This window comes from Spermophilus citellus, assembly GCF_964194105.1.
Source record: "Spermophilus citellus genome assembly, chromosome: 4".
Classification (NCBI taxonomy): Eukaryota; Metazoa; Chordata; class Mammalia; order Rodentia; family Sciuridae; genus Spermophilus; species Spermophilus citellus.
Window position 1 is genome coordinate 105,182,206 of NC_138185.1, and position 26,735 is coordinate 105,208,940.

Consider the following 26,735-nt stretch of genomic DNA (forward strand, 5'->3'; position numbering starts at 1 on the left):
TACTATTCACCACATCAATAGACTCAAAGACAAGAACCATATGATCATCACGATAGATGCAGAAAAAGCATTTGACAAAGTACAGCATCCCTTTATGTGCAAAACACTAGAAAAACTAGGGATAACAGGAACTTACCTCAACATTGTAAAAGCTATATATGCTAAACCTCAGGCTAGCATCATCCTAAATGGAGAAACACTGAAGGCATTCCCTCTAAAATCTGGAACAAGACAGGGATGCCCTCTCTCACCACTTCTATTCAATTTAGTTCTTGAAACACTAGCCAGAGCAATTAGACAGACAAAAGAAATTAAAGGCATAAAAATAGGAAAAGAAGAACTTAAATTATCTCTATTTGCGGATGACATGATAATATATTTAACAGACCCAAAAGGGTCTACAAAGAAACTGCTAGAGTTAATAAATGAATTCAGCAAAGTGGCAGGATATAAAATCAACACGCATAAATCAAAGGCATTCCTGTATATCAGCAACAAAACTTCTGAAATGGAAATGAGGAAAACCACTCCATTCACAATATCCTCAAAGAAAATAAAATACTTGGGAATCAACCTAACAAAAGAGGTGAAAGATTTATACAATGAAAACTACAGAACCCTAAAGAGAGAGATAGAAGAAGATCAGAACTAACATCATCAAAATGGTGATACTACCCAAAGTTCTCTACAGGTTTAATGGGATGCCAATTAAAATCCCAACCGCATTTCTTGTAGAAATAGATAAAGCAATCATGAAATTCATATGGAAAAACAAAAGACCCAGAATAGCAAAAGCAATTCTAAGCAGGAAGTGTGAATCTGGAGGTATAGCAATACCAGAGTTCAAACTGTACTACAAAGCAATAGTAACAAAAATAGCGTGGTACTGGTACCAGAACAGGCAGGTGGACCAATGGTACAGAATAGAGGACACAGAGACCATCCACAAAATTACAACTTTCTTATATTTGATAAAGGGGCTAAAGCATGCAATGGAGGAAGGATAGCATCTTCAACAAAAGGTGCTGGGAAAATTGGAAATCCATATGCAACAAAATGAAACTGAATCCCTTTCTCTTGCCATGCACAAAAGTTAAATCAAAATGGATCAGGAGCTTGATATCAAATCAGAGACACTGCGTCTGATAGAAGAAAAAGTTGGCTCCGATCTACATATTGTGGGTCGGGCCCCAAATTCCTTAATAGGACGCCCATAGCCCAAGAGTTAATAACAAGAATAAATAAATGGGACTTACTTAAACTGAAAAGTTTTTTCTCAGCAAGAGAAACAATAAGAGAGGTGAATAGCCTACATCCTGGGAACAAATTTTTACTCCTCACACTTCAGATAGAGCCCTAATATCCAGAATATACAAAGAACTCAAAAAATTAAACAATAAGATAACAAATAACCCAATCAACAAATGGGCCAAGGACCTGAACCGACACTTCTCAGAGGAGGACATACAATCAATCAACAAGTACATGAAAAAATGCTCACCATCTCTAGCAGTCAGAGAAATGCAAATCAAAACCAACCTAAGATACCATCTCACTTCAGTAGGATTGGCAGCCATTATGAAGTCAAACAACAATAAGTGTTGGCGAGGATGTGGGGAAAAGGGTACACTTGTACACTGCTGGTGGGACTGCAAATTGGTAAGGCCAATTTGGAAAGCAGTATGGAGATTCCTGGGAACGCTGGGAATGGATCCACCATTTGACCCAGCTACCGCCCTCCTCCGACTATTCCCTGAGGATCTTAAAAGAGCGTACTATAGGGGTACTGCCACATCAATGATCATAGCAGCACAATTCACAATAGCTAGACTGTGGAACCAACCTAGATGCCCTTCAGTAGATGAATGGATTAAAAAAAATGTGGCATCTATACACAATGGAGTACTACGCAGCAATAAAAAATGACAAAATTATAGAATGTGCAGGGAAATGGATGGCATTAGAGCAGATTATGCTAAGCGAAGCTAGCCAATCCTTAAAAAACAAATGCCAAATGTCTTCTTTGATATAAAGATAGCAACTAAGAACAGAACAGGGAGGAAGAGCATGAGGAAAAAGTTAACATTAAACAAAGATGAGAGGGGGGAGAGAAAGGGAGAGAGAAAGGAAAACATATGGAAATGGTAGGAGACCCTCAACGTTACACAAAATTACATAGAAGAGGATGTGAGGGCAAAGGGGGGGAAACAAGGGAGAGAATTGAACAACAGCAGATGAGGTAGAGAGGGATGATGGGTGGGGAGGGGAGGGGGGATAGTAGGGGATAGGAAAGGTAGAATACAACAGTCACTAATATGCCATTAGGTAAAAATTGTGAGTGTGTAACTGATGTGATTCTGCAATTTGTATTTGGGGTAAAAATGGGAGTTCATAACCCAATTGAGTCAAATGTATGAAAGATGATATATCATGAGCTTTGTAATATTTTGAACAACCAATAAAAAATATAAAAAAAATTTACCAACATTTCTTATGCAGCTGATAAAAAGCTAAATATGTCAAAGGCAACTCCGTATGGTTTAAAGCTAGTTTTCTTTATAATATGATAGGCTATTTGCCTTCTGTTATCAAGTGCAACATTTATACAGACACTAAGCTTCCAGAGAAATTTTAAATTGGCTAAATCTGACAGTGAATCATTTTGAAATCAGCTTAAGTAAATAGAAGACCTGTGCCCACTGTACACATTCATGATAACTACCAATACTGTGCTCTAATTTTCTTCTTTAGATAGTCTAAAATTACTGGGTTGGGCTGGGGTTATAGCCCAATGGAAAAGCGCTTGCCTTTCACGTGTGAGGTACTGGGTTCGATCCTCAACACCACATAAAAATAAATAAAGATATTTTTTTAAATGATATTACTATGACAATATATTCTGTACACCCAGGAGAAAAAAAAATTTAGCACTAATTAGTTATGTATCTAAATGTTTGTTTAAATTTTAAAGAAAAGAGTATAAAAGCACAGACCACTTCTTTTTTTTTTGCTCACGAAAAAAAACTAATATTGAGTGAGACTGTATGTGTAAATATTGGTGCATCAATCAAAGTTGTCATTTAGATGCATAAGACAAAGAAATTTAAACTGTGTTCACTTTACCATCTCATGCCATTCTTAACTTAGCATAAAGACATATCCATTTCATTTACTTAAGACAACTTTCCAATAGTCTCAGAAAATGACCATCAGAAAATGCCAACCACCTATAAATGTTATAATTTTTATAACAAATACATTATGTTTCCATAGCTAAGTCTTAGGTTAACACTATAGAATCAATAGCAAAGACTTCAAAACTTTAAATACTCTATAGAAATCAGGTATGACTATTAATAAATGTATGCTAATTTATTCACAAATAAAATATAGTACTGCTCTTACTAGTCATAAAAGTTACATTCTACTTTAAAAAGACTTCTTAACAAAGAAGTATTGTTTATTTCCTTTCAAACTTAATCCTTGATGCCAAATCGCTGGTAATAAAAATATTCCATAATCAGGAAAAGGACAAATTTTAAAAATTTAGTTGGCTTCCTTCTCTCAATTTTAGTAATATAATTCAAATTGTTTAATTAAATTTGTTCAACTTAAACCACCTACATTAAGGCACAGAAAAACTTAATTTGGAATGGCTTATTTTGAAGGTTTTTCTACTGATTTCCCTCATTGCTTAAAAGGAAAAAAAAAAAAAAAAACTTTACTGGGCTGCTGTATTTCTGTTACTAGTTGGCACAAAGTACATTTGGTGGCTTAAACAGCCTATTTTAAGGAATGTTTAGCTCCACATTATCAAAAATGATCAGAGTGATACCATGCAGCTGTAACCTGAAACGTGTTTTATGAACAAGGGAATACAAACAAGACAAGCAGCTGGGGCAACCTCATGGTCACTGATGCACATCTTTCTCCCCAAAGCTATGAAGGCCATTTTGTCAAGCATAATGAAACAGAACAAAAGTGGCTCTGAAAGTAATGGTATAGGCATTCAGATAACTACAAATAGATGTACAGCTAACATTACCAATTAGTTTACCAATTGGCTGCAACAGATTCGATTGGTTTGTAATTAATTCTAGTTACTGGCGCACAGAGCAGGATGGCTGGCGCCATCCCTTTGTCCTCCTGACACCCAATACTAGTGTAGAGGTTCTTGTGCCCAGCATATCAATACAGCCCTCAAACTCAGCTATAGGAATGCACACAGTGGTAGACTCTTGTGGTAATAAAGGAATGGAAATATGAATCATACAAGAAGTCAATGGCATAAGGCAATGTTTATGAAAAAAGCACTTTATCAAAATAGACACAAGTTTTTAAAAGTATATTTTTAAAGAATTTAGTTTTTTAAAAGACACTACTGAAATAAATTTTTTAAAAAAAGATGCTACTGATGATTTCAGGAAATCATCTGAAAGCAAAGTGTCAAAGAAACCAATTTCAAAACCATGTTATCTTAAATCCTCACTCATTTCTTTCAAATATTTGTCCTTAATTTTCAATACACCTGCGGAATTTTTAATATACATGGGGAAAGAATACATAACATATTCACTACTCAAAAATTTGTAAATGAAAATTTGCTAACTGAAATCATTTTCCCATAATCTAATCCTAAGCAGCAGTTCCAAAGGCCAATGAAATTTGCAGAAGGTAGAAATACAGATATTTTATTATAATTACCAACTAATTTTTATCTCATCTCATTTGCAAGTTGCCTTCCCTACATGTTTTTCTCTTATGTAATTTCCCACTGCTATGATCTGGATATCACATCAATGTGTCCTCCCAAAGGCTTATGTGTTAAAGGTTGGATCCCTAGGTTGGAGGTATTTGGAGGTGGTAAAAGGTTAAGAGACAGGGTCCAATGAAGATCTTTAGGTCAATTATGGCATGCCCTCAGAAGGGACCAGGAGATCCTAATCCCTCTCTAGTTTCAAATGTGATTCCTTCCAGACCCACACTCCCACCATGATATGACAAAGCAAAGAGGACTCACAACCAAACTAATTTGATGCCAGTGCCATGCCCTTCCACCTCCAAAACTATGAGTTCAATAGCCCCCTTTTCTTTATAAATTATACTTTGCCTGCCTGATATTTTGTTTTGATAATAAAACACAAAAACATCCACTAAGAAAAATCAGACTTAATGCAACTAAGAATGAATGGACAGAGATGATTAGTTATAAAGCTCAAAATCAACATAATGCCCCCATGACTGATTATGTTAAAGTCCTTATCTTTTAGAGATACACACTGAAATGTATACAAATGAAAAGATGATACCTGGGATTTTCTTCAAAATAAATAGGTGCAAAGAGGGTAAGGTTTGTTAGACATCAAACATCATTGGTTATGGGCTAATGATTTTTGGATATGGGAGCTATCACACTAGTATACCTACTTGTACAAATATATAAAATTTTCCAAATATAAGTAATCAAAAAAGGTATTATCCACAAAATTGAAAAAGACTGCAAGTAAGCCAACATTTTCTACAACCAAGAAAGATTATGATGATTAGCACCTGAATTTGTTTATAACACAAGTTAAAAGTAAACTGATTATTCTTTAATAGATTTGAGAGACTATGAAACACAATAAAAATAAATAATTTGGTGCTTAATTTAAAAAAAAAAGCATAATACAATTCAAATACCCCACAGATGTCTACATAGTTACCCCCAAACAACTGCTTAAGGTATTTCTTTTGCCTAGAATATTCCCCCAATATGAAATTAAATGTAGGGTTGAAGGGGCCTCAGATTTCATCTAATCCAATTTGCCCATTTATAGAAAAAAAGGTTAGATAAGGTTTGGTAGTTTTTTCCAAAGTCACATGACTAGATTAGAAGCAACACGGGAAGGACTTTTATTCCATGAAATCTCCTATTCTCCCTTCATAGGCTAGCGCGCGCGCACACACACACACACACACGCACGCACACGCACACTTATGATGCTATAAGCCAGAAGTCACCTCTCTAACAAGCATTATCAAGTATAATAACTAAAATTAATACATATTAAAAACTCAAAAGTGCCATACAAATAAAAGTCTTCTCCTTCTAACCATATGTATTTGTATTAGTACAGCTCACTTTCTAAGTTACTGTTGTCAATGTGTTTTTTTAAATAGCTTCATTGAAGTACCACGCACAGAGAAGCAAAACTTATTCAGAAAGACAAATACTGATTATACTTTCTTCTCAGAAAATTAAAAACCTCAAATCACTTCAATAACCCAGAAGAGTAATACAACAAAATTATATCCTTTGCTACCAGGTATGCCTTGTAGTCTAATCAGCAAGAAGAACTGTCTTCTATGTTATAGTCATTATCTGATAAAATAATTATAATTTAAAATTAATAAAAATAATTTTAAAAATTAAAAAATTCTCAATAAAAGTGTAAATAATGCAATATAATGTCCACAGAAAGAGCACCATGAATATTCTGTTGATATGTAAATAAAAAAGAAAAACTGGCATTTAAATATGTTGATGTTTGACCTAAAGCATTTTTATTATAGCTATAACGTGCTTAGATTCATAAGTAACACCCAGAACATTGTACGTTGTAATAAATATTCAGTAAGTAGTTGTTGACTAAAAGTAAGTCCATTTGCACTAAAGTCCTTAGCTCTACTATCTTACCATATAATTTCAGACTTGCCATTTACTTTTAGTTTCTCATCAGTAAAACAAGAGAGTTGGATTATATTATTTCTAAGAGGATACTCACATCTCATAATTTATGGCCCCATTTGATTTCTATTACCAATTACATATATTTTTCATTTTTTTCTGACAAAGTTAAATAACATGTCTTTCTATTTCTCTATTTTCTAAATGTGAAGTTTTAAAAGAAATATTTTTTAATTATAATAAAGAATCAAGAGCTGTTCCTTTTATAGGAACTTCTCTATCTCCCAGGATTCTTTCATTCTTTTGATACTTCAAAGACTCAACCCTATTAAATAATTTCACGATAAATCTTGTACAGAATGCCACTCTACTGTGAACAGAGCTCATCTATGGAATTAGCATTAGTGTAGCCATTAGGTTATTTAAGCTTAAGTTTTATTATCCTATATCAAAAAGTACCCATAATAATTTTAAAACAAATAATTTTAAAACAAAAACACCACTAATAAAAAAAAATCATTGTGCCTAGAGCTTACCAATGATAAACGATACCTTAAAAATTAACTACCAATGAGAGATTCTAGAAATACTCCCAAATATTTTGATGTTCTCTTAAATTTTTACTAGAATACCACAAACTAAGTTTAAGACCCAAGTATTATGTTTTTATGACATATATCCAGAAGTATGGCAGAAACCAAAATAGCAGATGACACAGTCTTCACTAAAGATTTTATTGAAAATTTCAATTTTATTGAAAACACAAACCAACAATGAGCAATGAACTAAATACATCCAAAAGAAAAAAGAGAGAGAGAGAGAGAAAAAAGAAAGAGAAACCACCAAATAGTTCTATAGCCCCCAAAATGATTAAATTATAAGTTTACTACCCATTAAGAAAGAAAACCACAGAAGTTAATAAGAATCTTCAAATACATATATTACTAAAGAAACTTTTATTTGTATATGACTAGGAACTATGTATGTGTAATCTTGCAAATTGTTCAATTTCGTCTATTTGGGGGGGAAGGGATAGCTGGTATAAGTAAATTATACTTCTTAGTTCATTTTAATGTAATTAATGACAATATAAAGAACTCAATCCCATATCACCATTTGCAGCACTTCAACTAAACCTAAGCAAGCTTCAGAGAATATTCATCTGAGATATTAGTTTCTACAACAACTCAAAGCATAGCACAGGTGAGTAGTGTGGAGTTAATTATGGTTTCTGATATTATTACTATTATTACCAATGCACTCAGTAATGCAAGCTCAGCGATAGTATGTCTTCATGGATTACCTTTGCAAAGCATCACTTAAATCACTCTATTAAATACTAAAGAAAATAATAAGCAAAAGAGGGAAGAATGTGGTACAATTGCATAATGCAGCAGCTAGGTCTCACCTGAATTGTTTCGTCCTCTTCTTGAAGCAGAAAATAAATCTCTTGCCCAAGAACACTGGGTAAGATGTTCCTGGTGGTCAACCCTTTTTGAAAATATATTTCCTAAAGGTTTCAAGCCCTCTCTTTGCTACCCAAGGATATCAGTTCAAACTTCAGGTCACCAATAAATTCCTATGAAATGGTCTTCACCCAAACATCATAATTTAATTGTCACTTAGTAAATACTATAGATCCCACATTTACCTTTTTAATGTTTTGCCTTGCTTTTATTCAATTATCTTAAGCAGGCTTGAGTTTGTGCTGCAACTGAGCAAAATTGTGACCTGTTACTGGAAGACACACAAGACCAGGCAAATGGGGGTTGGGTAAAACCTTTGGAGACAAATTAACTAAGTCCTTCCTGGGATGGTGATGTAAAATAGCACTCGCTAACATTTCAGGGAGGAAGTTAAATTTCCAACTCTCCATGATGATCATGAAGGGATGATGAAGAAACCATCATGATCCTTTCTCATCTATGTTAAGATAGCAGAGTTTAAGTGGAAAACTTGTTGAACCAGGATCTGCAATTTATCTTTTTCCAGTCACATCTTTAAGAATTCAAGGAAAGTTCTGGAAACTTTACTCAAAATAATATTTATGATCAAAATAATTTTGTGAAACTTCTGGATGATTCACAAATAAGAATAATATATATATATGATCAAGATAATTCTGCAATACTTTTGGGTGATTCACACACATGGGTCCAGGAATCCCAAGAAAGAATCCCTACTCTAGTGGATAAGAAAAAATATCCTATTTAAATTTTTCCTTCAGACTATTTTTTTTTCCTATAGTTGCATTTCAGAAGGTTCTCTCTCAGTCCCGCAAGCACATATTCCCTCAATAATAGAACAAAATACTTACACTCCAGAAACAGTTGTCATCACATGCCTATAAAGTGCATCTCTTGGAAATCCCAAACAACAGTTGTTTCCATAAAGCAGGAAATTCAAATCAAAAGAGTTTTTACGAAACTGAAGTGGCAGTTTCATCAGACTCACAGTTACCTAAGGCCACTGTAAAGATACCCCAATATTCAAGATGATAATGTCCAAACTACTTCTCTCTAGAGTATCCAAAACTCATATCTATGAATGAAATGACTAGAGAAGTATATCTGTAGAGGTACTCAAAATATGTATCAAATGAGATCAACAAAAAGAAATAGGTAGCACTAAATTTTACCCTCTAGTTACTATTCTTGCACCAAACTGACTGAAATAAATACTCACTTCTCAACATTCTATTTCCTCTCTTCAACTAAAAGCTTCTAAGTGTCTACAACTAACATTACATCCTACAAAGTCTCAGGGCAAAGTTAATTTCATATTGTTGGATAATTGCAGTTCCCAAATGAGACACTAAGTCCTTTTTTAATAAACAGTCCCCAAGGGGAATTCCAAAGTCTCCTAAATTATAGGAAGTGCTAGAATTTGGGTTTAGATCCTGAGGTCTTGATCTTCATCTGAAATGAACACATAGGAAGATTAGCAATGATTATAACAAGCCTGGAAAAATCAATTAAGACCATGTAGGAGAAAGTTTTAAAATCCAAAAGGATGAGTCTATTCTAGATTCAAAACACTCTAAATACAGAATAAATACCTTGCAGCAGAGTAGTAATATGATCAGAACTGCATTTCAGAATGATTGTCATTGGTAAGAAGAACCATAAAAGGGGAAAAAACTAGAGGGGGACATACCAAGAAGAAAAATAAAATAGTTTACCAGAGTAATAAGGGTCTTAAAAGGGCAATTCATTGACACTAGGAGGAGGGAAGATGCTTATGAAGGCAGGGGGGAAGAAAGCAAAAAAAAAAATGAGTGCATAGGAACTTTGATAATGACAAAGAAAACAATAGAAGAATAGAAGAATGGTAGTTTCATCAAGAGATATAAAGAAATGAGAAGAAATCTTTTAAAGTGAAAGTATGGAAGCAAGACACAGTGCCATACCCCTCAGCAGGCTGAGGCAGGAGGATCACCAAGTTCAAAAGCCAGCCTCAGCATGTTAATGAGGCCCTAAGGGACCTAGCAAGATCCTATTTCTAAATAAAATATAAAAAGGGGATGAGGATGTGACTGAGCGGTTAAGTTCTCCTAGGATGAACCCCCAGTACCAAAAAAAAAAAAAAAATAGAAGTAGTAGTAGTGAAAGTATGGTATGATGCCTATTCTTAAGAAATAATTATGTTACCATAATTTGGAACTTAGTCCAGATAATTGTTTGACCAACTTTAGTAGTACTGTGACCTGACAATTGCACTCTCAAGTGAAGAAAAAGAAGAAATAAAAAGAAAACACTATTGGTTCTACTGACAACAATGTATATGAGAACCAGGTATAAGGAACAAAGTGTTGTCCACCAGAGATCATCAATTAGTTATAATAGACTAAAACATAGCAGCTCATTCATCTCTACAACTTAAACACTCATAAAACAATGTTTTGGGAAATGTTATATACATAGAGGAAATTAATTCTTTAACCAAGCAAACAGCAAAATTTTATCATAGACCTACCATGCACAAAACAGAGTGAAGAATAAGAAGCTAGAATAAGGCTAGAAAGACCACCTACAGATATAGATAGAAGAAAAGATACCTATTAATGTAAGACAATATAAGGTAATCAAAGACAACTCCTATAAATACACAAGTAAACTCTTAATCTGCTACTGCTGTGGTGAATCTCAAGGTTTCTGCCACAAATTTCAATACCTGAGTATATTTTTAATACCTAAAGTATAAGAGGCAAATCAAATGAAAAAAAAATCAGAAAAAAATGGAGGAGCTACAGTTGTGGCTCAGCAGTAGTAATGCTTGCCTAGCATGTGTGAGGCACAGGGTTCAATCCTCAGCAGCACATAAAAATAAATAAATAAAATAAAGACATGAACAATACAATAACATTTAAAAAAAGAAATTCATAATGAAAAACACTGAAGAATAAAAGGGCCATTTTTAATACTGAGAAAATGTTAAACTCACAATGACAATATAACTCCTATGATTCTTTATAAAGCTAATGACAAGGAAACAAAATGTATAGATAAAAAGTTCTTTAAAATTCAAAAAGAGTGAAACTGCAGTAGTTTGAGAGATTTTAAAACATCTCAGTATCTGACAGATCAAGTAGGTAAAAAACTTGTTAATATTGGGAGAACCTAAATAACTTTAAAATATAAATATAAATCTATCATTTTCTGTCTACAGGCAAGCTACAGTATACATCCTTACACATACAAAGAATATTTGTAAACAGTACTTTTCTACTTTCTTCCTATCTAACAGGCTTCTCCTACAGTCATTTTCTTCCCTATTAGCCTAGGTTACACAGTCTAACTACTCTCTTATTCTTATTCTTATTCTAACTAACTCTAACTACTCTCTTATTCACTCTCAACTATATTACTCCACTAAAATTCCAATTTCTCTGAATAACTGGAAGAAGAATCTGAAGAATTGGAATGCCTGAAGAATTCCAACCCAAGAGTAATCTACCTACCCACCACCTTTGTGCCTTTTTTCCTAAGTATCACTAGCAGGAGAGGGGAATCACATAACTGTGAAGACTGGAGCCATTGCAAATGTATATGTAGTCTTATGTGTGTACTTTCTCTGTACAGTACACATATTTATAGAGCATCTACTAGGTTCCATGCTAGTACTAAGTACTAAAGACAGAAGGAGAAACAAGACAGTGTGGTTTCTGTACTTATAGAGTCAGATACTAGACTAAATATGTAATTATTTAGTTTCAATTGTGGTGAGTGCTTCTAAAGAAAAGTATATATTGTGAGAGCATACTATAGTCTGAAACATTAGTATAGGCTCTCCTGAGGAAGTGACACTTAAACCACAATATAAACTATGAATGAAAGTTAAGTAAGAAGGATGGAGGAGGTGAGGAAGAACTGGGCCAGTATAAGAAAGGAAGAGTGTACTGGACAGAAAAATTAAAACATGGAAAGGCCTAGAAGAATGCAAGCATACAGTATGTTTGAGTAACTGAAAGACTGATTTAAATTAGGCAGAAAGGAGAAGAGAAAAGCAGTGTGAAATTAGTTACTCATGCATTAAGACACTAAAGATCTGAAGGTCACGTCAAGGACTTTTCATGCTAAAAAGAAACTTTGAAAATCTATAATCAAAGGAGAAAGAGTCATGTTCATCTTTATGTATCATTCAACATATAGTGTGGAAAATGGATAGGAAGAAGGCAGAGTGTCCTATGCAGTTGTAATCTAAGCATTTTATCATGGCATCTTGAACTAGAAGAAGAGCTAGGACATCAGCAGGGGAGAATTAGAGAATGGAATGGATTGCAAAGATTTAGAAAGCAACTGTGAAATAAATTAGTTCATTGGACAATAGTTTCCTGAGGTTAAGAGAGAAATCAAAGATGTCTCCCAGGTTTCAAGAATAAACATCTGAGTGGAGGCAGAATTTGCCATTCAGGAAAGAGAAACACATCTCCAGGTTTATGATGAGAAAAAGAGAGTTAAACTTAGTTTTATATATGCCAGTTTAAAGTGTTAGAAGATATCCAAGTCAAGAAGCCAACTAGGGAAGGTGGACATAAAGTTCTGAGTATCATAAGAGAGGCAGATATAGGCTAAGGTTATAAATTTCAGAATCACCAGCAAAGGAATGGTAAACTAAGCCATGGCCTGAATAAAATTTCAGAGAATAAGTATAAATTAGTGAGACAAGGAGGAAGCCTGAAGTGAATCTTAATGATCCTAACAATTAAAAGTCAGGTGGCAAAGAAAACGTCAATACAGAGGACGCAAAAATAACAGTCAAACAAAGGAACAAGAAAATTAGTAGAGGGCACTCCACAAAAGCCACAGGAGAAAGTTCTCTAAAATGAAGGAATCAGTCAACAGTATGGAATGCTGCTCAGAGACCATGGAAGAAACTAAAAAACATCTACTAGGTTTAGCAATAAATTGACGAGCAACCTTCACAGGAGTTAACAGAAGCTCTATAGGACATGACACCAGATTCAAGTAGACTAATGAGTATAGGAAAAAAAGAAAATGGAGGCAGCAAATACAGAAAACACTTTCATAAAACTTGGCTAAGAAAGGAAGGAGGAAAATGGCATGGGGTTTGGGAATAAACTAAAGAATAAATAGAGAGGATCTGGGGTTTGGGGTTGCTTTGTTGTTGTTGTTTTGTTTTTAGGATGGAAGAGAAACATGTTCAACGCTGATGAGAGAAGATACTAATGAGGAAAACAAGAAACTATACAGAAAAGAGAATTTTCTTAGTTGTCACCTTCCAGGTTGCCAAGTAATCCTGTGGTTCTAAAAGTCAGCCTTCTCTATCAGTTATTTTAGACCCTATTTCCTCAAACCTCCAACCCCATATACTTCCTACTTTTTAAAAATAATAAGAGCAGAGAATTTCAAACTCTTACCCACAAATTTCCACCTTGATCCCATCTGTTCTTGTTCCTATTGAATGTCAAACAGAAACGGCTTTCTCTTAACTTCAGTCAACCTTGACCACAATACTCTTATGACTTTAGGAACATTACTATTCTCTTAGTCTTATTACTTCTAAGATTATTCCTTCTCTGTCCCTGGACTCATTCTCATTTGTCCATCTGTGACTCTTCTTTTTCCTAATTATAAAGTTTTTTTTTAATGGATCTTTCATTTTTATTTATTTATTTATATGTAGTGCTGAGGATCAAACCCATGGCCTCACACATGCCAGGCAAGTGCTCTAGCAACTCCAGCCCCTTATTTTCTTTTATATTGTATGTTATACCTTTCAAAACATTTTCTCGTGTCTCCATTTGATCCCTAACTTGTTGAACTGCAAATCTCAACTGACATATAAACATAAAATAAGGGTTTTTCCCCATAACTACTCTGTTGAATCCTAAATCTACTAAGTATGATCAGTAAAATTCCAAAATTTTTCAGTCATATTCAATGATCAAAGCATAGTTTTTAAATTCTATCTATGGACAACATGCCTCATAAGCACAAGTGAGAATTCCACAGCCTCTACCAGATGCCTGTGGTGGGAAAGGGCAAGGCTTGTTCTTACTGGCTCTCTCCTCCGTTCCTCCCCCATGCTTCTGCTCCCACTCTCCTTCTTTTACAAACTTATGTCTTCTTCCATAAGTAGCAGCTGTAAGAAAAGAGCAATATTCTACTTACAAAGCTTGCCAAACATTAGTGATGGGTCTGCCACAGTCATCAGCTGACTTTTTCTACAGGGCTCAAATTATGCCAACTGCCAACAGAATCAAGTGCTACCAGGAAGCATCGCATCCATGGTTTTTCTGATTCAGTCTGAAGTCAGTGGCTTCTAACTAATCTATGCGCTGATGGTGATTTCTGCACAGGTAGCACACATGATCTCTAGGCAGCATGCAGGTTCACCCTTGTTCCTGCTGCCCAATTCCATCAGAATTTTGCATACATTCACATAGCCAAGGATTACCTTAGGAAGCCCCTCAGCCTTTAACATCTTCAGGTATGTTTATGCTCCTCTCACATAAAACATAAATCTCACCAGTTTCCTCTTTATTTGATCACAGAGAACTCCTTCAGAAGCATACTACTACCCTAGAGATCCTTCAGACCCAGCTTACCTAGAATACTCTATTGTGCTACAAAATCTTTTAGACACACATAAGCATCAGTCTCTGTATCTGAGGGTGCCCCCAAACTTCTGGGAATATGCTTCTAACTCTCCCCAAGTTAAAATGAAAACAGGGAAAGGAAAGTAAAATGTGTTCCCAACATTCTTTCCCTCCCCCCCAACTCTTTTAACACATTCCAGACACACCAAAATCATTCAGCACATCAAATATCCTGGCAGAGAAAAGATGCCAGCCCCTCCTCCCTGCAGCCACACCCACAAACTTCAACAACACTTCGTTAAAGTTTCATCTCATTTTTTTGTGAGAATAAGTTGATGAGATAACCACCACTTCATTAACTGTACACAGCCCAAAAGGCAATCTCCTCCCAGCCTACCCTCTAGCCCATTTTATAAGGGGGCAAGGGAAACATAGGGGTGGTGATTAGAGTATGGCTTTGCTGGGATGTCAGTTCCTAGCAAGTCAAGCAATGAAACAGTTGATGTCATAACAGACACATCCTCAAACTCAAAAAAGTGAAGAATTTAGCCTCTTTTAATTACAGAGGGAAGTGTGGTCTATATTCCTGGGTAAAAAGTAAAAATATTTTTCACGAACATGCTACACTTATCATGTGAATTGCATAACAAAGATGGTACGAACTACACTTTACATATGGGACACAAAACTGAACTGTGGTTATTTAATTAAGGCGAAAACACAAAAATCACAAATGAGGATAAATCCTTTAGAGCATCAACAAAAACAAGAATTGAATCTACATGCAAAATGAAGGGAAATCCCTGAGTTACATATCTACAAAGTACTAACCAAATGAGGATATAGATGGCAATGCTTTGATAACTAAAATAGAGAAATATGTAAACAAAAAAGGAACACTAGTTATTACCCAGCATATGCTTAGACCAAATGTTAAACTGTATCAATTTACATTACCAGCTGTAAGTCCTAGAGAAGGCCAAAATAGAAAATGAGAATAGCTTTCTCCCAGATTTTACTTCTCAGCATAAGTCTTTGAGAATCTTGGCATAGTACAAGCATTCCTCTCATTTTCTCAAAACCTTCTCCATCTTTTAATCTACATCTTACATAAAAAAATTCTATTACTATTAAACTTTCACAAAGCTTTAGATAAATGAGTGACAGAGCCAGAAATAAGTTACATTTCTAACTTCCTCAAACACAGAAGTATCAGAGGCAGATGCCAGAGTTTCTGCTTGCTAAATGAGACACGATTATAATTAGTCAATCTCACTTCTCTAAAGAAGTACATATTTGGGCTGGGGCTCAGTGGTAGCACATTTGCCTGGCACTTGTGAGACACTGGATTTCATTCTTAGCACCACATATAAATAAATAAATAATCAATGTCTATCAACAACTAAAAAAAATTTTTTTTACAAGTAGTACATATTTCCCAAACAAATTTTTTTGGTTTGGTTTGGTTTGGTTTTAATTTTTTTTTTTTTTTTTTTTGTAGTTGTAAAGGGACAGCATGCCTTATTTTATTTCTTTAATTTTTTTAAGTTTTTGATGGACCTTTATTTTATTTATTTATACATGGTGCCGAGAATCGAACTCAAGGTCTCACACGTGCTAGGCAAGTAAGCTACTGCTGAGCCCTTATTTATTTTTATGTGGTGTTGAGGATCGAACCCAGTGCCTCACACATGAAGTGCTCTGCCACTGAGCTACAGCCCCAGCCCAGACATATGTCATTTTTAACCACAAAAATCAAAGAATCTGGTGAATTGATTGATCTCTATGACTGACCTGGAGATGATCTAGACCCACATGCTCTTTTTCAGAAGCTAAAACCCAAAACTAAGTCAGTAGTGTTTTCCATTATAATCTGCTAACTCATTATTCTTTAAGGATATGATTTTATTTAGAAGTGTTTCTCTTAAAACATAAAAAGTTTTTACATAATGACAATAATAATATTAATTGTGACTACCATATCATGTATTTGGACAATTTCAACTACTGCTCATTCTGAAACTTGGTTTTGATGAATATTTTCAAACTAGTCTAAAATTCATTTTTGTTCTTTCCAATTTAAGAGGAAACACAACTGCTGTCTCTTTGACCCTTCATATAATTCTAAAGCTAAATAATGAATTCCAAGGGTTTCAACCATATTCACACTTAAAACAGAAGTTATCTCTTTAATAATTATATGAAGACATATTGCTTTGGTTTTTCTCAAAATAATTTTTTCAATAAAAAGTAATATAATATATAATTAGTATTTACTAAAATGCCAGGCTTTCTGGTGAATTTTTACAGATAGACTATGTTATATGTCTGTTTAATATCCTATTACAATCACAAGGTTATCTAAAATTAGAAAACACACCTTACGATGACATCCCAATCCCACCCAGGATTGTTTATGGTTAGCCATCAATCTCACTTTTCCCTGACCAGAGTGAATTAGGAGAATGATAAGTATCTCAACGGAAAGGGAGCAGTGTTCAATTAAAGACATTAAACATGAAACCAAAGAATGTGAAAATCTCACTAGTGCCACCTACTGTACCAACAGAGAATGCAAATAAGAAAGATTTTTAAAATTTTTGTGTGTGCTTCTGTGTGTACATCCCCCAATATTTGATTCCCTCCTCAGGATTATGTATCAGCTTTCTACCAAATCTTTCACAGAATATAAAAGCACCATAAAAATCAGATCATGCCAAAAACAAAGACTTTAAAATCAAGAAAAGTTCAAGCACAATGTTCATTTTAGTGTAAAATCAAAAGAAAAATTTTTCCTAAGAGGTAATGAAATAAAATGCATATAGAATTTATTAAAACTAAAATAAGTGAGGTAAACGATCAAGGAAGATGTAGCAAAAATTGGAGCATAAGATGAAATGAAACACAAACCGCAAAGCATAACTTTGCATAACTTACCTTACATTCCACCACACTCTGATCTGATTCACAAGTTACGTAGATTTCATCTACTGCACGTCGAAGATTGTCAAAAAGAAATGCCCAGTACCGAGCTCTAAGATCAATTTTCCGAGGATGCCTTGTTTTAGTGGGACTTTTATCAAAGTGTTTATCTCCAACTGCAGATGTTATCTTACAGTCTATTGCAGTATTCTAGTCAAATAAAATACATGAAAAAAATATAAGGCTTTCAGGGACTGTTGTTTTGTATAAAGCACATTTTCAACATAAATACTTTTATCTAACATCGTGCTTGAGTTCCTCAAAACAAAGTTTCTCACCTTAAAGTTTCTCACTGTAAAATGGACAGGTTTATAAGGTCAATTTTTATTTTAGACAAGTCTTACTGAAGATTATGATGACTTAGGTGACTCAACATTTAGCAATAGGAGTGCTAAAGTTATTCCTGATTTACTGGAACACATGTATGGCACATTCACATATATTAACAAATAATAAATAGCAATGTCAACATTTTGAAATTGCTTGTATATATTCATTTACATATTCCACGTACTAGTTATACTTGGGTGTAATGTCATCTTTCTACATTTGTTGTGTGGATTTTTAAAAACCTATCTAGTTCATGAGACTTACCAATATATTTCACATCTTTTTACAAGCAACTTTTCCCAAAGAATCACTTTTCTTCTTACTGAAGTACATCTTTAACAGTTCTTCATTAAGAATTTGTAAATGGCTGCTATAGTTTCAATGATTTCCCAAAATCAGTGTGTTGGAAATATAATCCCCAATGCAACAGTTTTAAAAGGTGGGGATCTTTAAGGTATGATTAGGTCACAAGGGCTCTCCCCATATGTATAAATAAATGTCATTATTGTAGGAGTCAATTTGTTATCATGGAACTGGTGTTCTCTTCCTTCTTCTTGTGCACATGAAAAAGCACACTTTCTTGACATATGATACCTTCTTCCACAACAGGATTCAGCAAGAAGGTTTGCACCAGATATGGCCCAATGACCTTGGACTTCTCAGCCTCTAGAACCTTGAGCCAAATAAACTACTATTGCTATGACATAATGCAAGCAAAAAAAAAAAATGGACGGGGCTGGGGATGTGGCTCAAGCGGTGCTGCGCTCGCCTGGCATGCATGTGGCCCGGGTTCGATCCTCAGCACCACATACCAACGGAGATGTTGTGTCCGCCGAGAACTAAAAAAAAAATATTAAAAATTCTCTCTCTCTCCCCAAAAAAAAAAAAATGTACTAAACAATAAAAAACATGGACTAAAACAATAGTAAAAATTTAGTCTTACCATATAAACTGGCTGTATTTCACTCTTACACTTAAATGATCATTTGACTAAGCACAGAATTCTGGGTCAAAAGTTATTTTGCTTCATAACTTTGAATCATTGCTCCATTGGCCTTTCATTGATAACAATTCTATTAACCTGTCATTCCCTAGCAGGTTTACTTCCTGACAATTTTAAGGACATTTTTCCTTAACTATGATGTTTTGAAGATTCTCTAGAATGAATTTGAGTATAAACCTATTTTATCCACCCTACTCAGCTCCAGTTGAAGCCCTGAAGCTCTTGAGAATTCAGAAAGTGAGGGATATTTTCAATACACCCATTATTTATTCTCTACTTTCAGAAGACTTAGTAGACATGTTATTAGAATTTCTCAATCTTAAGTTCTCTTTCACAATTTCCATTTCTGTAATTCTCCAAGTTATATTTTAAGTTGTCCTCCAATTCACAAATTTTCTCTCGGTAAATTCTTTGTCCCATATATTGTTTATTCCATTAATTGAAGATTTTCAAAATTTCACTGATAACACATTCATTTCTAAGATTTTTATCTGGGTTTCTGTTTAATTATAAATTTTCAAAATTAATATTCACCTATTACATTTCTAATTTCTCCATCTTGCATTATAGTTATTCTAACACTCATTGCTTTAAAAGTTTAAAAGTTCTCTTTAGAAAAAATGTCATTTCATTACCATCTCATTTGTGGAATACTCTATTTTATGATGCTACTTTCCACATATGATTTGATATTTTACTTTGCAAACTTATTTTGAGATCGAGTTTTTACCTTTTTATTTTCTTCGCCTTTATGGTTACCAACAATCTAGCCCACTATTGTTCCACTTCCGTGGGTCTTTTATTGGGGCCTTGTAAGTCTTTACCTTTAAGAATATGACTGTTATGGTTTAGATATAAAGTGTCCCATAAAAGCTCATATATAAGACAATTCAAAATTTTTCAGAGATAAAATGAATCGATTATGAGATGTGTGACCTAAGCAGTGGACTAAACAATAGAAAACATGGACTAAAACAATAGTAAACATTTTTTTTAATTTTAGTTATATATATACACAATGTGATACTGAGGATCAAACCCAGTGACTCACACATGCTAGGCAAGTGCTCTAACTGAGCTACAACTCTATCCCCTAGATTAATTATTGATGTGGATTAACTGATTAGTAACTGTGCACAGGTAGGGTGTGGCATTCCCATTGGAATTGATCTTCTAGAAATCTATCCATTTTGGTTTTGCCCCCAACTCCACTTACCTGTCAATATACATATTTGTTTTCTTCTCATCCACCAAGATTTTTATCTTACTTTTTAAAATATCCTATTTCCTTTTAAAAATTTTATCACTGATGCCTCTGTGTGTGGGGAGTGAAAATTATTTGTAAACTCACAGTGATATCTTAATTAGAAGTCCATGTTTTCCTCTTATAACATTTTTGTTTTATATAATACATCTAGTATATTAAAAAATACCAAACTAAAATAACACATAACATACATAATGTATATAAAAATAAAACAACAATGAATTTAAAAGATAACTATTCTTATGAATACTTTCCCAAAATTTAGGTAGTTTGTGTTTTCCACAAATTTTAGTAAAGGAATTTGAAAACTTTTAGAGACAATATATATACTACCCTACAAACCTAAAGGCTTCAGATTAACACCAAGAATGAAGAAAAAGGAACTGTAGTAGAAGGGTTAAAATTAAAACTATGGAAACTGACAACCTGACTTCAAATACTGGCTGTGTCACTTACTAGCATGTTACATAGCCTCCTTGCCTCAGTTTCTTTTTGTAATATAACTTCACTTTTGTAAGTGAGGACAATAATAATGTCTACACCAAAGGGTTGTTATAAGTACCAAATATATGTTAATAAGCATTAATATTTATAAATACTTAGCACAAACTAGGTACACATGAGTATAATATACACATTTGTTAAATTTAAAATGCTACATTAAATTTTCACATGAAGTATATAATAAGTACTAAAATATTATATTTTATAACTTTCAATATATTCAGGAATTTAAATTAAAAGTAACTAAATAAAAAGTAATATACGCCGTACCTGCTTAGTAGTTTTATGAGTGCCTTGAATTGTCCTCTTAGATTTTCCACCAGTTTGACACTTAGGTTTCCCTTCAAGGCAAGAAACAAATAAATAAGAAAATATTTAGACAAAGGGGAATGAAGGGAAGGGAGGGAGAATGGGAACAGGAAAGACAGAATGATTGGACATTACTATCTATGTGCATATATGATTATACAACCAATGTAACTCTACATTATGTACAATCAGAAGAATGAAAAGTTATACTCCATATATGTATAATGCCAAAATATATTCTACTGTCATGTATAACTAATTAGAACAAATTTTTAAAAATAAAATAAAAAAGTATTACTATTTTAAAAAATAGAAAACACAAAATTAAACTGTAGGTAGTTAGATAATATAAAACTAAACTATAAAAATTATCCAAGTATAATAACACAAAACTTCCATCCAGCGAACACAAAACAGTACAATCTATGCATGATCAATGGAAACTACTGATGATACAGTTGTTTTTTGTTTTTTTAATAAAGGTAAATTTCCAAATTCCCAGAGGCTGCTTTTTTTGAATGGCTTTCTCAGAATAAGAATAAATCAACTTCTAAAGAAGTCAGATAACCAGATGTGGTGGCACATGCCTGTAATCCCAGCAGCTCAGGAAGCTGAGGCAAGAGGACTAAAAGTTCAAAGCCAGACTCAGCAACTTAGTGAGATCCTGTCTCAAAAACAAAACAAATCAGTCTGTGGATATGACTCAGTGGTTAAATGCCCTTGTGTTCAATCCCTAGTACCATAATAAAAATGAACACACACACACACACACACACACAAATGAATTACAGAAGTCAGATAATCTGACAATTTAAAAAAAAACAACATCAAGTTACTGAAAAATACTTCCTTTAAATTTATTTCAACAATAAAATTAAGAATATTTTTACCATAATAAAAAATTTTATTTTTTTTTTTAAAGAGAGAGTGAGAGAGGAGAGAGTTAGAGAGGAGAGAGAGAGAGAATCTTCAATACCCATTTTTTAGTTCTCGGCGGACACAACATCTTTGTTGGTATGTGGTGCTGAGGATCGAACCCGGGCCGCACGCATGCCAAGCGAGCGCACTACAGCTTGAGCCACATCCCCAGCCCAAATTTTAATTTTTTTAAGAATATTTTTACCATATAAGCCCAATATTTTATTTTTATTAATTTCTCTGCTTTATGAAATGCACAGTTCAATTTTGCAAAGGTTAAGGATTGCAGATTTAGCTCAGTGGTAGATCACATGCCTAGCATACAGAAGGCCCTAAATTCAATACATAGTGCTTTAAAAAACAGAGGGTTTTTTATAGTCAGATGTCTCATTCTCTAACATGTACATGAGAAAAACTTCTTTTTTCTACAAGATAATTTTGAAGCAGGACCCTGATGAAGAATAAGTGATATAAGCCATAACACACAGGTATTTATCCAACTCCCTCACTGGTCTACCAGACATAAAGGCAGAAAAATTACACTACATAGCTCTTCATTCATTCTGTTTACAGAATATACCAGCCAGAATTTTTAGAAAAGCCAGCAGAAAAAAACAGCTTGGAACAAACATCAGAGGAAAAGAAAGAACCCAAAGAAGAGAGCCCTTGATTGTATATCCTCCTCTGAGAAGTGTCTGTTCAGGTCCTTGGCCCATGTGTTGATTGGGTTATTTGTTATCTTATTGTCTAATTTTTTGAGTTCTTTGTATACTCTGGATATTAGGGCTCTATCTGAAGTTCCCAGGATGTAGGCTCCCTATTTACCTCTCTTATCGTTTTTCTTGCTGAGAAAAAACTTTTTAGTTTAAGTAAGTCCCATTTGTTGATTCTTGTTATTAACTCTTGTGCTATGGGTGTCCTATTAAGGAATTTGGAGCCAATGCTCACCATCTCTAGCAGTCAGAGAAATGCAAATCAAAACCACCCTAAGATACCATCTCACTCCAGTAAGATTGGCAGCCACTATGAAGTCAAACAACAACAAGTGCTGGCGAGGATGTGGAGAAAAGGGTACACTTGTACACTGCTGGTGGGACTGCAAATTGGTGCGGCCAATTCGGAAAGCAGTTTGGAGATTCCTGGGAAAGATGGGAATGGAACCACCATTTGACCCTGCTATTGCCCTTCTCGGACTATTCCCTGAAGACCTTAAAAGAGCATGCTACAGGGATACTGCCACATCGATGTTCATAGCAGCACAATTCACAATAGCTAGACTGTGGAACCAACCCAGATGCCCTTCAATAGATGAATGGATAAAAAAAAATGTGGCATCTATACACAATGGAGTACTATGCAGCAATAAAAAATGACAAAATCATAGAATTTGCAGGGAAATGGATGGCACTAGAGCAGATTATGCTTAGTGAAGCTAGCCAATCCCTAAAAAACAAATACCAAATGTCTTCTTTGATATAATGAGAGCAACTATGAACAGAGCAGGGAGGAAGAGCAGGAAGAAAAGATTAACATTAAACAGAGACATGAGATGGGAGGGAAAGGGAGAGAAAAGGGAAATTGCATGGAAATGAAGGGAGACCCTCATTGCTATACAAAATTACATATAAGAGGTTGTGAGGGGAATGGGAAAATAAACAAGGAGAGAAATGAATTACAGTAGATGGGGTAGAGAGAGAAGATGGGAGGGGAGGGGAGGGGGGATAGTGGGGGATAGGAAAGGTAGCAGAATACAACAATTACTAATAGGGCATTATGTAAAATTGTGGATGTGTAACCGACGTGATTCTGCAATCTGCATTTGGGGTAAAATTGGGGGTTCATAACCCACTTCAATCTAATGTATGAAATATGATATGTCAAGAGCTTTGTAATGTTGTGAACAACCAATAAAAAAAATTTAAAAAAAAAGAAGAGAGCCCTTGTTTAAAATGGAACTATCATCCTCAGAAATATTTGAGTATATATGTGTATATATATATATATATATATATATATATATATAGTAGCCATACTATAATAACAAGCTGCTATTATAGAAATTAACATTTTTCGAGAGAAAATAACTGTCAACCAAGATTACTACATCCAACAAAGCTATCTTCAAAATCAAAGAGAAATAAAAAACTAACTCCAAAATAAGCAGATACCAAAAGAATTAATGACTATTAAACTGGTAGTATAGACGACACTTAAAGGAAATACTACATACAGAACAAATTAAAAACTAACTCCAGGGCTCAGGATGGATAAACCTCATTGGAAGCACAGCTAAGCATATGAAAAACAGGACTAAATTAAACATTAGAAATAAGTAAAAATGGCAAGAATTAATAAACATCTCTCTATAAAAGCACTGAATGTAAATACTCTCAATTCTCCAACGAAAAGACATAGACTAGCAGAATGGATTAAAAAACAAGACTCAACTATATGTTGTTTGCAAGAGACTCACCGCACAGGCAAAGACATCCACAACTGAAACAGAAAGGACAGAAAATGATACATCATGCAAATGGAGCCTGAAAACAAGCAGGAGTAGCTACTCTCACATATGACAAAGCAGATTCCAAAGACAAAATTAATCAGGAGACAAAGGTCACTTCAAATTGGTAAAGAAAACAGTAAAACAAGAAGATAAAACAACAGTCAACATGTATGCCCCAAATGTCAATGCATCTAAATATGTGAAATAAACATCATTAAACTTAAAGATTCAGATAGGCCTCAATATAATAATTTTCGGTGATTAAACACACTTTTCTCACCAACAGAGACTCTTCCGACCTAAAAAACATTAATCAAATGAACCTAACAAACATCTACAGATTGTCAGTTTAAAAAGACAGATGTTGTGTTCAATAAATATAAGAAAAGAATTTTGGAAGGGAAGGAAGAAGTATAGGAGCAAGAGTAAACTATTGATTTTTGAATTAATATTTATAAGTCTAAAAATATTTTTTGAAAAAATTACTCATTAATAACTAAAAAGGAAAAATTTATAGTGAAGAGACTTGGTAGACATATGAACTAATTAAAGTTAACATCACTGATAATGAGATAGTGTGATAATTTGATACGTGTATACAACAAATAAATTGGGGTAATTAATATTTCCATCTTCTTAAAACATGTATCCTTTATTTGCACTGGGATCCTTCAAAATCCTCTCTCCTGGTTTTGTTGGTGGCAGTGGTGGTGGCAGTGTTGGTATTTTATTTTTGTGGAGCTGGGGACTGAACATGGTACCTCACACATGCTAGGGAAGCACTCTAGGCTACTTCCCAATTGTTTTTATTAAAACAAATGGTAACTTGTTGTAAACTATAAGAATTCAGGAAAAGAAAAAAATTTAAATCTCTTGTAACTTCTCATCTGCCAATCATAATAATATAACAAGCCCAATTTCATTGTTATCTGAAACAGCAAAGCTAACAATATCACTTTTATTAAGCCATTTGTATATAAAAGCAATTAAAAATTATGACACATACTAATTTTCTCAAGAGTTCTAACTGTGAACATCCAGCTTTCAATCTATTTATCATTTAGAACAAAATATATCCTTCTAATTTTTTCTGTTCTGTTTTGTTTTGTTTTGTTTGAGATGGGGTCTAGCTATGTTGCCTAGGCTGGCCTTGAATTCCTGGGCTCAAGGGATCCTTCTGCCTCAGCCTCCAGAGTAGTTAGAACTACAGGTATGGTGCCTGTCTATCATAGTTTACAACAAAGATGAAACCAATTATTTTATAATACATACCATCATCATCTTTGCTTTCCAATGGAACACTCCAAGCTATTAGGTTTCTTGCTGTGCGACCCTCCTCTGCAACTATTCTCCTTACTTTATCATGACTATTGGAACGCTGGAACGAAGCCTATGTATAAAAAAGAGAAAATTATTATGCATTAGATAAGTCAATATACAGACCATATTTGAGAACATTATTTCCCACATTTTCTCAAAAAGGAGACATTTAAAACTAATTTGGAATTTAGAAGGTGGTTAAACAGAAAAGAAAGTCAATCGTAATTTTTTTAAAGCTTTTAACCTTAAAAGCTTTAAAAAATTATTTCAAGAATAAATGTAATCTAAGGTTTGAAAAAGTGTCCAAAGAAACATAAGCACTGCTGTGTGTCCATATCAGCACCACCACTTACATATTAACAGGTTCATGGGAAAGAGACCACATTTTACAAACATGCTATAAATTTCCTCTGAAAATTCTCTGCAGAATAAAATGTTTTTTAAAACTCCTTTTTTTAAAGTGAATTTCCAGGGTTGGGGTTGTGGCTCAATGGTAGAGTGCTCGCCTAGCATATATGAGGCACAGGGTTCGATCCTCAGGACCACATAAATATAAATAAATAAAGTGAATTTCCACTCAGCTGTTAACTGCATGATTAATTCTAAGCTACTGGGATCTAAATAGTAATTACTAAAACTGACATATTTAAAATGCAAATTGTAAAACTCAAACTACTTTACAAAATGTATGTGATTTATTTCCTACTGTAGACCCACCCAACCTACAAGCAGCACTAACTGACAAGTTTAGCTCCACCAAGACCCTGAGCCAGCTGGGACCCAGGCCCAATAAAACAAACATTGGTTCCCCACTAATAAATGCAAATATGAGCCAGATGCAGTAGTACTGTCACTTGGGAGGCT

The 26,735-nt window shown here is 34.1% G+C and overlaps 1 protein-coding gene across 10 annotated transcripts in view; it reads right to left on the reverse strand.

The window, feature by feature from the left end:
* SCAPER (S-phase cyclin A associated protein in the ER) overlaps positions 1-26,735 on the reverse strand; it is a 488,938-nt gene that overhangs the window by 424,390 nt on the left and 37,813 nt on the right. For all 10 annotated transcript variants that reach the window (XM_081291797.1, XM_081291798.1, XM_081291789.1 and 7 more), the window contains 3 exons: positions 25,824-25,941; positions 21,089-21,159; positions 17,670-17,864 (listed from right to left, as the gene is read on the reverse strand). In XM_081291797.1, the coding sequence (XP_081147923.1) occupies positions 17,670-17,864; positions 21,089-21,159; positions 25,824-25,941 (384 nt within the window). The remainder of the gene's footprint in view (positions 1-17,669; positions 17,865-21,088; positions 21,160-25,823; positions 25,942-26,735) is intronic.